This window comes from Cheilinus undulatus, linkage group 4 (genome assembly GCF_018320785.1).
Source record: "Cheilinus undulatus linkage group 4, ASM1832078v1, whole genome shotgun sequence".
In the NCBI taxonomy this organism is placed as follows: domain Eukaryota; kingdom Metazoa; phylum Chordata; class Actinopteri; order Labriformes; family Labridae; genus Cheilinus; species Cheilinus undulatus.
The window spans coordinates 35,623,561-35,638,377 of record NC_054868.1 but is presented as its reverse complement, the minus strand read 5'-3'; the positions used below and the strand labels follow the sequence as shown (position 1 = coordinate 35,638,377).

General features: G+C 40.1%; 1 protein-coding gene and 1 long non-coding RNA gene across 3 annotated transcripts in view; one reads left to right on the top strand and one right to left on the bottom strand.

Annotated features, from left to right (window-relative positions):
* The window catches only part of LOC121508054, a 46,889-nt gene that overhangs the window by 1,741 nt on the left and 30,331 nt on the right, over positions 1 to 14,817 (bottom strand). The window contains exon 5 of one of the 2 annotated variants that reach the window (XR_005991780.1): positions 6,253 to 6,570. The exons of the other annotated variant lie outside the window; for it this stretch is intronic. This is a non-coding gene — a long non-coding RNA (uncharacterized LOC121508054). Of the gene's footprint in view, positions 1 to 6,252; positions 6,571 to 14,817 lie in introns of those variants that run through there. 2 annotated transcript variants of the gene reach the window in all.
* Positions 10,439 to 13,631, top strand: LOC121508053 (early growth response protein 1-B). Its single transcript, XM_041784543.1, has 2 exons — positions 10,439 to 10,793; positions 11,041 to 13,631. The coding sequence occupies exons 1-2, from the start codon at positions 10,637 to 10,639 to the stop codon at positions 12,366 to 12,368; spliced, it is 1,485 nt and encodes a 494-aa protein (XP_041640477.1). The 5' UTR covers positions 10,439 to 10,636; the 3' UTR covers positions 12,369 to 13,631.

Here is a 14,817-nt window from a genome sequence, read left to right as displayed (position 1 = left end):
AACTTGCAGCGCGAACAAGGAAGGGCACTTTTATCCCGATTATTAGAAATTCATGAATGAAACCAAAATGCTAGCTTAAATACGCTGCATGGAGGGTCGTTTTAGTTATCAGAGTCTATAGGTTGATTGCAATCTCGAGATCTAGAATGGTTGTGGAGGTCAGCCGTAAGGAATGAATAAGAATGGAGGAAAGTTAGCACTTCACAGCTCTAAATGGACCTGCACGCGCAATTATCATCAGAAAATTTCTATATACATTGAGAATTCTTGATGGCTTAAACAAGTACAACTGGACTTACTAAGTTTGAAGGGCCAACAGTTTCACTCCCAACCAGGAAGCTTCTTCAGGGCATCTGTTGGTGACTGTATCTCCCACTAGATGTAGGCGTGGGTGGTGACGTTCCAGTGACGTCACCAAGAATGACCTGGGGCATCCTCTGTATGCTACTATTCTACTGAGCTGAGAGGCAACCTGACATAAAAATTCTAATTTTGTTATATACATGATTTTAATTGAAACATTGATGTATTATTAACCAAAATAAACCTTGCAGGGTAAGAGAGTGAGTAACAATGTCCCGTATATGAATGACCATGTGCTATGAAATGGGTCTGCAATGTTAGCCAGCTAGCTCTAGTGCACATTTTCTGTTCCTCCATACTTTGTCCTTATCTAATCCACATTTAAAAAGCCAAACTGGTACCAAAGAGCTATTCAGGGGCCAAACAACCAGCTATACTGAGCTGATCCAAACGCTCAGATCTCTTAACAGGGACAGATTTCCCATCACAACAAGAGGGGCTGGAGGTAAGTGAGACAGACATTAGCTGAGGAAACATGATCAGATCAGAGTTTTATTTGCTAAACCCTGGCAAAACTGTACTGAACCAAACCAGACTACTGGAAAAGGACCATATATGAGCGGCTAGTCCTGGGTTTAGATGGAGGCTTTTTTTAAATTCCTGCCTGCTGCTGTTTCTGTGACTTTTTAAAAATCTTTCTATTTTGCCTAAATATTTCACTACTTATTTGTACCATATTGTGTTTTTTGATTGAGAGCCCCCTTGTGGTGGGTTTAACATACACTGCATTCACTTCTCACACCTACGGAGAAAACATCAGGCCCAAATATAGGCTACTTCTTTCCCTTCATTCTCTTTTGGATGTATAAATCAAATCTCTCAGCATCATTCTTAAATTGTTTGTAAATATGATTTTATCCTGATGGGTCGATTAATGTAGGTTTATTTAACTTTCACATGACTGGAAAGAAAATCAAATTTATATCAAATATTTGTTTTCCCTCTTGGCTCAGCAGCTTTAATTGTACATGTGATGAGCGCTAAATAGCATATTTCTAACATAGTGAGGTGCTATATAGAACGGTAAGCAGTAGCACTACCTGCTTAACATAAGCATGTTAGCATCCACATTTGCATGCTAATGTTAGCATATAGATCAAAGCACTTCCTCACGGGGCTTCTACTAGCATAGCTTTAAACTGTTAATTTAATTTTAATACACGGTTTGATTTATTTGCATAAGTGCATATATATATATATGCCTATCCTTGACATACAGTATGTACATAACCATTTGAAGTAATTAAGGCTCCTATGAAGAACTTTTTTCCTTTCCTGTAGCTGCTGGTATTTGTTTCTGTCCATCATTAAAAGTATCAGTATTGAATTCTGTGTTTCAGCGTTGCCTTACATAGACATACAAACAGATACACTGGGTTAATTAAAAGAAATTCAGTGAAACATATTGGGCTTATTTTAGGTCAGATCTATATTAAAGCATGTTCCTCTGGTACTTTATTGAAATAATCCATTCAGTAGGTGCCAAGATATCCTTTCATTAAAGTAGTATTTCATCTTCTTTCTGTAGCGGGTACTTTGAACCTCTTTTGAAGTTGATATCCTTGTTAACACATAGATTCAGCTCTACGTTTCTCTATATTCTTCCTTACTGTTCACAAAGAAGAAGGGGCATTTTGTCTCACGTTGCTTAGATGCGAGGGAATAAAACAAACTTTCACAGCTATAGAGTTAGCCGTGCGCTATAATGTCAGTAAGTGCTAACATTACATAAATCCATTACTTAGTCCTTGTGCTGTGGCATTTTCTGGAGGAGAGAGGTTAGCCACACTGCAGTTATCATAACAGCATCCCGTGATCTGAACTCTGTGTGATCAGATTGGTTTTAATAGACTCTGGATTACTTGGAGGCAGTTCCTCAAAGCTAAACATCTCTGTGCCTAGAATTAGAGTGCACATCTGAGGTGAAAACCATTTGTTCGGGAGAATGTCACCGCTGCAATGAAAGAGCTTATACGCTATTATCATACACTACCTTAAAAAGATGACAGGGCAGAGACTCACAGATCCTTTGATACATTTTCCAGTGCTAAGTATTCAAGGAGATAACACCACATTTGAGTAGTCTAGCATAAGCAGACCGTATATTATGTCTAATAGTCTCTTTGCATTTGTGCTGCAGTAGACACAATATATTTTATTCCATATTGCCCACAAGCTTTTTTATCCTCACTTAATCTTATCTGTAACAAAGCACACTCGGCTTCAATTCAAACAGTCTGAGTTCACAGAAGCCCTCTCATTACAGTTGGTAAAAGTTACAGGTGAATGCTGTCTGTAGTGTGAAGGTTGTAAGATTCTGTTCTAGCCTTGCTCCATTTTACTTACAAGGCCGCCGTTTCAAACACTTTTTCCCAATGTGCACTGGTGACCTTGTTACTTTCTGCTGTCAGTGGAGGGCTCACAAAGGGTAAAAGATTGTTGGGGTTAGATGTTTCAGGAGCTGTTTCATTTTTTTCTTTTTGTTGCATTAACCTCTTAGCTGTAGTTGGTCTAATCAGAGCTCATTTTAAAGCCTTTAAAGGTTATTTTCTGGAAACGGCAGCATCTTAAACGCACATCTGGAATGACCAATCTATACATTTTTCACATTATGTAAAAATGTAAAAACTACATTGTTTCATACAGAATTTGTAGAAAAGTAAAGACCATTTGCATCATTGGTGTTGTTAAGTAAATTACTTAAAGCTCCTGTGAGGCACGTTTGGTTTGTACCTACTCTTGCCCCTTCTTTAAAGGGGATGTATTTTACCCTTTTAAGACAAGTTTATATTCTTCTCAGAGGTCCCCAGAACATGCCTGTGAAGTTTGTTGCTGAAAAAACACTCCAGTATTGGATTTTTGCATGTCTCAAAACCCTCTGTTTCAGCCCTGATCAGAACGAACTGTTTCTGTGTCTGTGGCCTAAAATGTTAATGAGCTGTCTGACTCCACCCCTCTTAGGAAATGAATGTGGCACTCCTGATGTTACAGACACTTTTATCCAAAGTTAAGGACCTGAGTGGGATTTGAACCATCAGTCTTCCAGACCAAAGTCAGCAGGCTAACCCACGGAGCTATCCAGCATCTCAGCTGGCAGCTGAGAGGAAGATAAGGAGAGGAGGGTGGAGCTTTCTTCCAAGCAGGGAGGGCCAACCAAACCTGGGGGCGGGTGCTTACTCCCCCCCATGTGAGCTGGCGAGGGTAAAATCTGAGAACGGCTTGTTTCAGCACACAGGAACGGAAGGGAATGGATTTTTCTGGTACTTTAGGGGATTGTGGACAGGCCAGGGGCACACATTTTTGTGAGAAAAGCCTGAAAAAGTGTTTTTTGCATAATATGTCCCCTTTAAACAAAGTGGCACCTGTTATCAGCATTTTCCAAACAACGGCATTAAGATGCAGCCCTCACTGGGAATATTTACTTTGAATTTTTTTAAAAATATAGGCACAAAAGTGGCATTGTTTGCTACTGTTACTTTTAAAAGGCATCAAAATTAACTCAAGTGGATTTATTTTGATCTTTGAGACATCTGTTCATCAAGATGGTGAGAATCTGAATGCATCTATTCAGGTCAGTTTTATTTAAGCTATAAAGTAAATGTAGTCCAGAAAAACAGTAACATTTGTCTTTGGAGTGTGTTGGAATATTTGGGTAAAGGAGCAGTAAGAATTTTCATGTCAGCAGCATTTAAAACTTGTGGTAAATTCAGACAAAGAACATGCCTAATTTCATACCACAGCAACAACAACAAAAAAAGAAGTCCTAGGCAGCAGTCATTTAGTCATTGTTTTCTAAATTGGACAAATACATTAGCAATGTTTTCATACCAAAATGCAGCCAATGTAGTTGTTCAGTATGAACAGAGGACCCTCCACTGCCCTCTGGTTTAAGAGACATACTGTAGCTTTAATGCCAAAAGGACCTGAAAAATATCAGTATTTTTCTACCTGTTTATTTGTATGGACCATCACTGTTCTTTCTTGCCTTGGGTTAGAATATAACTAGAGATTCGTAGTTTTTGTAAGTTTCTGCACTTTCAGTCCTATAAATTTAGAAGAACTAGTATTGTTTAAAAACAGATGACACTAAAGCATTCAAGCTCTGTACATTTCAACAACCTTGTATTCTACTTAAATAAGGTATTCATGATATCATCAACATATATGGATATTAGCAGATGATAGCTTAAAAGGTTAATAATCTGTAGCATCAGATATGAAATTTCAGGTGGTTGTTCAGAGCTGATACATCCAATCCAATCCAAATTTATTCATAAGGCACATTTAAAAACAACAAAATGCTGACCAAAGTGCTGTACAGTAAAAATTTAAAACAATAAAACAACCAATAAAACACAAACAATAAAAGACAAGCGCAGGACCAAAGTTAAAACATAAGCCACACATATCTGCAGGATGTTTTGAATGTACCATAATGCCAGGTTAAGTTCCTGAAATCACAATCATTCTCATTTCTTAAAATTTTAAGTATGATCTAAGGACTAAAGTTTTAGTTCTGAAGCCACCTGGTTTGATTTTTGTTTTGTTTTATTTTTAACCGATGAATTTGTTGTTTCATTTGTGTTATTCAAATCACTTTGTCCCACTGTAGAACCGAACAAGTTGAAAATATATGTTGTGAATGATTACATTAAAGTTTTTAAGTAGTGGAAATGCATTATTTGACTCAATTTAAAATATACGATTCATGTGTTTCTCATCCGCTGCAGTTTTCCCTTATGTCTCTTGCATATTTTGATTTTGACCAATCATGCCATCCAATGTAAGCTAATTTAATTGAATACAAGTAACAAATTCTCAGGCATGCATGTCGCCCCAGAAAGTGCTCCTTCAGAGAGTTCAGGGCATCAGCCTTGCTATGCTGAAGTCGGTTCCCACAGCCAGGACTTCTCTAACAAAGTGGGTAACTTCACTGATGGTGCAGAAGTGTCTAACGCCCGAAGGCATTCTGGAAAAAACTCCAGATTAAGGGATGGAGGGCATGCAATGACAAAATATATTTTGAATGACTGAGGACTGTTAACTTAAAACAAAAACAAAAGATAAGGCTGAAATAGCTGGTTTTGATTTTCAACAGTTAACACAACTCCTTGTCCCTTGTACTGTTCATTCTTACAGTGCATGATTGTTTCAGGTAACCACCCTGCAAATGCTTTGCTTTGTATAAATTCATAATTAATATTCCATTATTAAAACTTGTCAGATTCAGTTAAAACCTGAACACAGTTTTGAATCAATAAAATACGCCACCACTCAGATCCAGTGAAATTGCAGCTATAAAAATAAATGAAAAAATGTGTTTATAAGAGAGATTTTAAAGCCAGTTGAAAACTTGCCAGTCTGCTCTCCTCAGAGAGATTGTTCCAGAGAGTGGGGGCCCAGTTTACCTTGGTCCTCAGCCTGGATAGTGGAACAGTTAGCAGACCCTTAGCTGAGGACCTCAGGATATGAATGGGTACTGAATGAGAGAGAGGATATCAGTAATGTACTTGGGGGCAAGACCGGAAAGTGGGGGCTGAAAAGGAAGTGATATGATCTATCTTTTTGGTGAGGAGTGTTTAATGACCAAAGTAATTCATGTAATTATTAGGAGAATTGACTTTAATTGTAAAGTATCAACTCCATAAAAAGGGTGACAGTTATATTTAGAGCTCTACTGAGCTCACCATCTGTCAGCAGGTTGTTATAGTGCTGTTTATAGCTCTGAACAATGCTGATGAAAGTTGGTCAGACTGTTGCTGTTAAAAATGCATTTCACATTTAATTTTAATGTAATCCAATAGCTTTCGCTTTTTTATTACTAAATATCTGTATTTGAAAAAGAATTCATTTATCATTTATTGTATGAAATGTTTGTCTCATTTTATAAATCTTTTTTAAACATGAGATTAACACAGATTGATTTACAGCAAGACAACAAATGTGATTGTGTAGTGGCAATGCATATTATACATCATAATACAAATATAGTTCTCTAGCTTTGTCCTTTCTCAGTTACAGTAGATATAAAGCAAAGACTACATTTGACATGAATACAGAACCATAGCCAGCATTTAGTGCAAAGGGAGAAGTAAAATGTGTGTGTCGCTGGTTCATGTGTGATTACACGGCTGAATACAGCATCGTCGCTATCCGTGGTCCTGAACCTCCAGCCAGTGCCAGAGGTCTGCTGCAGGCTGCATCGTCCTATGAAAGAGTATCGACTTTTTGTAATAGGAAGTGTGACCACGGAGGGCACCCAGCAACAGATGCGAAACAGGAAAAAAAATGCTTTGGGGGTTGAAATGTCATGTGAACAGTTGGGTTCAACCACTGAACACCTCAGGGGTGTTATCGACTCCCTTCAATGCTTTTAAAGGCCAAGGGTTCGTTTAGACCGGGCTCGGCTTTTTTTTCGCCCTGATGGTGTAAGCGAGCATAGTATCCAGGCGGTGAATTTGTCTGAGTAAATCTAATGCTGGGGACTGAAAGGGAAGAGCTGTTCAGTTTAACTGCTAGAAAACATGTAGGGCATGTAGGCATTACAATGTGTCCAGCTAGACTGCAGGTAGCTCCATGTTATTAGTCTTTCTTCATATTTTAAGATGGTTTAGTCTGAATTGTCTCTCCCAGTTTAGCCTTTAATCGTTTAATTAATAGATCTTTAATGTGCTGCTTTCTGCAATGGGGCTCTTAAAGTCTCCCTTCAGTACATTTGCTTCATTTACATTAGCTTATGTAACAGTTGGATATAATGCATGTCCTTGAATCACACATCAACATTGTCTGCTGTCAGGTCTACAACAAACAGCTACCTCTAAGGCAATATATATACCATTCAAATGTGTGCTGGTGGTACAGCGGTTAAATCATATCAGTCATATTTTGCTTTAGTCTGATTTTGAACTGGACATGAGGAACTCATGAACACAAAATGGAAAATGTTCTTATATTGTGTCAGTGATTTTATACCGGCTAAATACCTGCAGGCGTTTTTATACATTTAATCCTATACGCCCCTGTCAGTGTTTCGTTTTCATTTCCAGCTTTTTACATTTGCTTCAGTAACAACAGTCCTCCAGACCTGTTTAAAACATGACAGCACCTTTCTCTTTTCTGACTAGAATGCATATAAAGGTACAATTTTTCATTTTAAAATATTTGCATTGGCAGTAAAAGATCCAATATTTACAGTTTTGTGAAAAGAAAATGTCATTGACCTTTGATGTTCCTTCATTTGCAAGATGGATAAAATTTATAAAGTATAAAAAAGGATATTTGATAACTTTGCCTTAAAGCTTCCACCTTAAAGCTCCAGTAATGAGTTTTTAGTTGGTTATGAAACAGACTGAAATTAACACTAATGCTTCTTTATGACCAACAAAAGCAAAAAACCCTCCACATTAAGACTTCTACACTGCTACTTAAGCTATCTGAAAAGCTGCCATGGGGTAGGTGTCACTAAGAAGAAGAAAACATACTTTATTTATCCCTGAAGGGAAACTTTATGGTTTGAATAGGAAGGACTATATTTTTGTTTAAAAAAACCCAACCCACCCAAGTAGGTAAGCCTGCCACACACACACACACACACACAGATTGTCAAAATCTTAACCAAATTTTTGGAGAGTTTGACTACCAGAGTCTCAGCATGGTCTTGCCTCTTAAAACAGCAAATCTTAAGCAGTCAAACATGACTTTTTACTGAAACCACTAATGTGGATTGCTGTTTGCTACCTGCTAAGCCCATTGCAGTTGCAATTTTGGTCCAGCTCCCTACCTTAACAGTTCATCTGAGGAATTTTTTACAGTACATGTTGTTAAAAACTCTTTTTGTTGCCACAAATCAAAAAGTTGTCCATTTCTTTAATCCATCTAACTTTAAGATTCCTGTTTACAATTTTTTGCAATTGATGCTTTTTGTTGTTGCATCCTGATTGGCTATCGCCCCATTCCAAGCAAAGATTCTGCTCGTGTGTGCTTGGCTGTCCTCGATGTTCACCACATACAGTACAACAGGATTTCTGGTCATAGGTTTTGAACATGTTCATTGTTTATGACCTCAAGTTGGAGCTCCTTTAATCAGGTCGGAGAGGGAAAAGTTCTCTCTTACTACACCACACACCACAAAATATTCTAGCAAGATAATCTTAAGAATCATCTGATAATCTGGCCTTTACTGACTTTGGGTGGAAATGGGGATTAAAGCCAACAACTGGCATGATTATCATGTAGTGTGTGGCCCGCCTTAAGGTGATAAATCATACTCCATGTTTCAATATAGTCCTCAGTGGTCTAAATGAAATGTCTGTAACATACAAAATATAATGGATAAAGCACCAGAGGAGGTTTTTGACCCTGAATAAACCAGCTCTAAACAGCCTTTCTCATCTCATGTATTATTGTGTGTCTCTTTAAATGTAAATGAGCTCTCTCTGACTGTCCATCTCTGTTATAGCGTGGGCCTATATGAGTGAAGCTGTGGGATACCAGTTACAGGGCAGGTCTTATAATAATGAATGTCAGACTGAGTTTTTAGATGATCATAAACAAAGGGCTAGGTTGGCTAATGTCACATTGTGTGTGTTGGTAGACGGTCTGGATACTCAAATATGTGAGCAAAAATACTAAAAGTGAGGTTTTTATGATAAGCCCCTTTGAAGGTAGAGAGTAAACAAAATTGGGAATATAATCAACATCCAACAGACAGATTCTAGATGGTGATGCTCACCTCTGGTGACAACAGTGGAAACCAGAAGAATAAAAAAAAAATGGGCATCTATTATTTGGCCCCTCTGTGGTACTGTAGAAACATGCAAGATGCAGAAATCCAAGATGGTGGAAGGCACCCTCCCTATGTATGAAAATACACTTATTCTAAGCTGACAAAAATGAAACAATTTTATATGTTCAGCCAATAAATACAAATTTAGATAGGCCTCCTCACTCATACAGCTTTGTCCACAGTTGGCTTTAAGAGTTGCTCACTAAAGCAGGGGTGTCCACACTTTTTTTTTTTCAATTGAGGGCAACAAAAAGACAAATATAGTAAGTATAAGTATGGTGGGGCTAGTGTCACGCCTCCCTTGAGGAAATTAAAGGTGGTAAAATTAACATTTTCTTTTTCATAAGGTTTTTTCTGGCTTTTCCTTTGTTTTGATATGACAGCCGGAAAAAGACAGGACATATGGGGAGAGAGTTGGGGAAGACATGCATCAAAACAGTGCTGAGACCAGGAATAGATCGTACAGCCAGTGCATCAAGGGCTATAGCCTCTGTCAATGTGCACCTGCTCCACCAACTAAGCCAAACCAGTACACCAGTAAAACCAATCTAATTCAGGTCTAGATATGTGTAGGGACTAGGTATACTTACATAGCTAGAAGTACAATACAGTCAAACATGAGCTTCATGTTCTGATGTGAGCCATATTTCATTTTGTTGGTTTGTACCATGAGTGGCATTTGGCCCTGGGGCAACAGTTTGGACACCCTTACAATAAAGAAAGCTCCTCTAGGAAGCTTTAAATATCAAAAATATAGGATTTTAAATTGACAGATTATTACTAAAAACAGTGTAGAGATTTTCAGGGAATATTTGGTACATGACTGGTCATGTGACCCTCATGATATGGCCTTGTTTTGGGGGCTAAATACCTTCTCACCTCCTATCAAACAGAACTGTCATGTTTTATCTGTCAAATCATGAGACGACAGACAAAGCTAATCGATAAATAATGGCGGATTGAGGTAATTCATTCTTATCCGAAAGCTCTAGCTTCATGATTTACTTGAATGTGTTTGTTAATTAAAAAAGAAAATGAAATAGACATTATTATCAAACACTGGTCGCCACTTGTTGCAACGTCAGACTCCATCTCTCTAGAAAGGGAGGAGAGAGAGGCAGGGAGGGGGGACTCCGTCACATCCTCTGTCCATATATGGGCATGAAGTTTACACGCAGCGGGGAATCCTCTCACTGGAGCTGATGAATGGGGAGGAGGGCCGAGGGAGCTGCCAAAGTGTATAAAAGGCGCTAGAGGGGAAGTCGCTGATGTGAAATCCACAGCAAGCAAACACCTACCGAGGAGCAGAGCCGAGAAGGAATACCTGCTTTCTTTTTTCTTTACACCTTTTGACACAGACCACTTTGGATCATTTGTTGAAACCCATCAAAAGGGGGGTGGAAAGAAAGCAGTCATCTGAGTCATTTGTTTTATATTTCCCCCTTTTACCTTTTTCCCTGGGAAGGACGGACTTCTAAGTGCATCACTATGTTGAACAATATGGATTTGAATGCGAAAGATTCTTTTTACCCGCAGTTTGATAATTGTAACAGTTCTTCTTTGGGGATGGAAAACAGCGCGCGGAAGGATAACCAGGAGGTGTATGTCGATGCAGAGCGGGGGGTACCTGCCCAGTTTGGCCACGGTGAGTTCGCCTCTTTGCAAAGCCGATGAAATGTACAAGCATGAGAATTTAAATGTGTCAAATATGAGCGACAAAAGAAAGAGGAAACTCTTTACCTTCTGTTGTTTTTCGATGCGTCTTAGCGAGGCATCCCTGTGCCAAAATACGCACGAATGTTTATGTAACGCAGATTTTCTTCCTCCTTTAATTCAATTCTGACTGTAAAACCTCCGCCATGACAAAGTTTTCTCTCTGTCTAATTCAACAGAAGGAGCCCCTGCAACCCTCAAAACCGAAGCTTCCAACTCGGAATTTGCTTTTAACCCCTGCGAGTGCCCGAAAGACACCTACACCCCCTCCTCGCTCGCCTACTCCGGCAGTTTCTATGTGGAGGCATCTCAGGGAGCGCCGTGCAGCACTGAAACACTCCTCAATATGATCACCGAGATCGTGGGCATCTCCACACTGCCACTTTCAGAAGTGCAACAGAGCGGCAACAATCGGGGAACTTACCCGTCACCTGCGCCGATGGACAGCAACAATGGCAATTTTGGGGACGTTAAGAGGCAAAACTACACCTGCTCCGGACCCACGCCTCCTGTTTACTCTCCAGACCAAACGTGCCCGAGGTTTCCTGACGATCAGGCCGGCAGCCAGGCCCAAGACCCGTCCACTTCCCAGCTCAGCTTCGGCTCCTCCCGGGCTTCTAACCAGAAGAAGGATGAACCAAAGTCCGAGGCCGCTTCTTTCCCTGTCGTGGTGAAGAACGAGTTTGAGAGCAGCTGCTACGAGTGGGGCACATTTACCAATAAGACGGACTGTTTGGAGACCAGTTTCCAGACTGAAACCTTCCCGATGTCAAACGACTTCCCCCCTGACCAGCAGATGGATGTAAAGGAACTTTTGGACACCTTTCCCCCCATTTGTCCCAACCCAGAAATGGAGTTTAAAGTGGAGGGGGGCATCAAACAGGAGCCGTGTTTCTCTGACACCTGCTCCCAGAGCTACTCCAGCCCCCTGTATAATAATTACCTCCCCCCACCTCCAATGGGCCTGTCCTCCAACCTGAAACCCTTCCCCGAGCCCCCCCAGCCCTCCAACCAGTGTGACCCCTTATACACATCACCAGCTCTTCCCAGCACCATAGACTCCATCCTCTACTCTTCCTTGTTGCCAGATTCTTTCGCCCAAAGTTACACCACCCGTGCGCCCAAGCCCCCCAGAGCCAGAAAGAGCCCCGCGGCCTCCCACGGCCCCGCCAAAGAGAAACCCTTCGCCTGCCCCATGGAGAGCTGCGACCGGCGCTTTTCCCGCTCGGACGAGCTCAACCGGCACATCCGCATCCACACGGGCCACAAACCCTTCCAGTGCCGTATCTGTTTGCGCAGTTTCAGCCGTAGCGACCACCTCACCACCCACACCAGGACTCACACCGGGGAGAAGCCGTTCTCGTGCGACGTGTGCGGCAAACGGTTCGCCCGCAGCGACGAGCGGAAACGACACGGACGCGTACACCTGAAACAGAAGGAGAAAATGGAAATAAAGCCTCAGGTGAGCACAGGCGCGTGGCCCTTCACTCTTCCCGAGGGAATCTGAAGACGAGGCTGGGTGTCCACTCATACTTTAGTGGGATCTTTCCGTCTTGGAAGATAAACCAGCTGACTACAAGTTGATGTCTGAGTTGGCCACTGCCTGACATGAGAGGTTTTGCAGTTTTAGAGGGGCAGAAATAGAGAGAGGGAGGTCTGCTTCGGCCATATTGTCTGCTGCAGATGCTTCTGACTTTAAGTTGTAAATGAGGCAGAGCAGATGAGCGGTGACTTGTTGCTGTTCCTGTGAGGAGAGCCAGACCTCTCTGCTGCGGCATTGCATGACTGCTGTTCAGCACCTCTTCTTCTGGACAGCTCCAGCCTCTGAGCCTGGAGAGGATTGCACTTAACAGATTATTAATATCTCCATTTAAGATTCTTATTTTCTGCTTTTTAGCATTCTTAGAGCAATGGTTTGGACTATGTTTCTTAAAATGCATGTTTATGTCAGTGTTTTTATTTTCCTTTTACTGGAACCACTGTCATGGTCCTCCTCCACTCCACATGAGGGTTATTGACATGAATGTAGGCTGACATATTTTTGGCTCTGTCCACAAAGACGTCCATCTTTGATTAAATTTAGTGTTTGTTTTATTTCTTATCATTTGGCTGTCATTGTTTTTCTGTCATTAGTCTTTGTGTTGTGTTACAATTGTTTGGAATATTACAATTGTGAAAGATATATCATAAATGGGAAATAAATATATTTGTATTACTGTACTTCTTTGTATTTTTATAGCTATAACTGTATATTTTGCATTTATCACATTTGAGCGTCCTTTATCAAGGTGAAATGTATTCTTAATCATTAATGTCTTGGTTTTCGAGGGCTACTGTTGAGTAACACAATATTTTCAATGTTACAATTTGATATGAGAGACATTTTCGCACTTCATCCCATTGTTGGTATGATGAGAGTTATTTCATTGAACTGCTGTTCTAGACTTTAAAGGGACCACTTTGTAAACTAGTTGTGGTACAGATTTTTCCAGATTTTACAGTCTGTACTGAAATATGTTTAATCAAGCTAGAAATGACTAGCAAATCCTATAAATATTGCTTTTGAGTAATCAGGTAGCACACATTGCTGCGAGTTTCTGTGGACTTTCTGTGGACTTGGGTGATAAAGGTTTTTAATCCTGGTATCTTTTTTTTCTTAGAGATACTGTATGCTGAAATGTTCACTTTAGCAAAAGAAGAAAAAAAAAAGAACAATGTTGAGAGATTGGTGAGATTGTCACCAACAGGGTACTGCAAAAAAAGTAATTTAACTCGCCTTAAGTTATATTAACTGTTCAAGTAAAGATTTTGTACATACACAGTTTCTACAATACTTTAAATAAATATTGATGTTGTTATTTTTATGAAAAGTTTATGAACAAAATAAACATTTTCTGGAAGCAGTTTGTTTCTTGTGTATGGATTAAAATCATAAAAAATGCCAATTTAGCTTTGATGCAAATGTTTCCTTTCACATTCAGACCTTCCATAAGAGCACCGGATGAGCTAATCCCTTCCTAAATTATCATTCTCACAGTCCATATGGTAGTTTTAATATAAGACATCGCAGATCTGCCCTGTGACTCACACATTTGACTCAAACACATTAAAGTGAATACACTATTACTCAGTGTAATCGTGAATCCCCTCCACTTCAATGATCTCTTTTCCTGGGGTGTATATGTGGAGATAAGCACCATGGGGGCCATGCTGATCTCTGCAGGAAACATGTTAAACAGGACATTTTCCTGCCATGTCAGTGGCATGATCTGATTCTCTCAGTTTCATTCATTCCTTTGTTCAGTCATTCATCCTCTATTCAATAAAAGGATAAATTTTGCTCAATTGCTGAACCTGATTATGATCTATTATCAGGCTTTTTTCTCTCAAGGATAGGCAGCACTGCAGCCTAGGTGTTAAAATTGCAATCTTTGGAGATGCATTTGATGCACTCAGAGACTGGAAACTAAAACTAAATGTATTAAAAAAGGAAAAAGAAAACAGTGACATGTATGGAGTAGATATTTTCATAGTGGAGAAACGTTGCTCCTGCATTTATTCTTCCCCCCTAAACCAGAGTAAAGGTTATGTTTAAGGGGGGATAACATGCAATCAACAGGTTTAAAGTGCACTGTGAACATGCAGAACAATGAAGATGAACTCCATTTTCTCTGTAGTTAAATGGGACATCAGACTGCATTGTGCCTCCCTGGATGCAGAGATCTTTCAATCTGTCACTAGAATCCATGCAGGCATGTTTTAACAGGGACTCCGTGACGGTACGTCGTACATGTATGTCGCCATGACGCAGTCGACTGGCAGAACACCACTCTGCTTGCCCACGGCAGTACGTAAGTGCCTGCGTTGCCTGTAGCTGACAAACATACTGTAGCGTGTGAAAATGCAAGCTGCCACATGGAACACTGTGAATAGTATGTTCCCATCCTCTCCTGTCC

Excerpts from the sequence above, each read along its gene's own strand:
- LOC121508053 (XM_041784543.1), top strand. The coding sequence starts at position 10,637 with ATGTTGAACAATATGGATTTGAATGCGAAAGATTCTTTTTACCCGCAG. Across the intron at positions 10,794-11,040 it reads ACCTGCCCAGTTTGGCCACG|AAGGAGCCCCTGCAACCCTC; the intron begins GTGAGTTCGCCT and ends CTAATTCAACAG.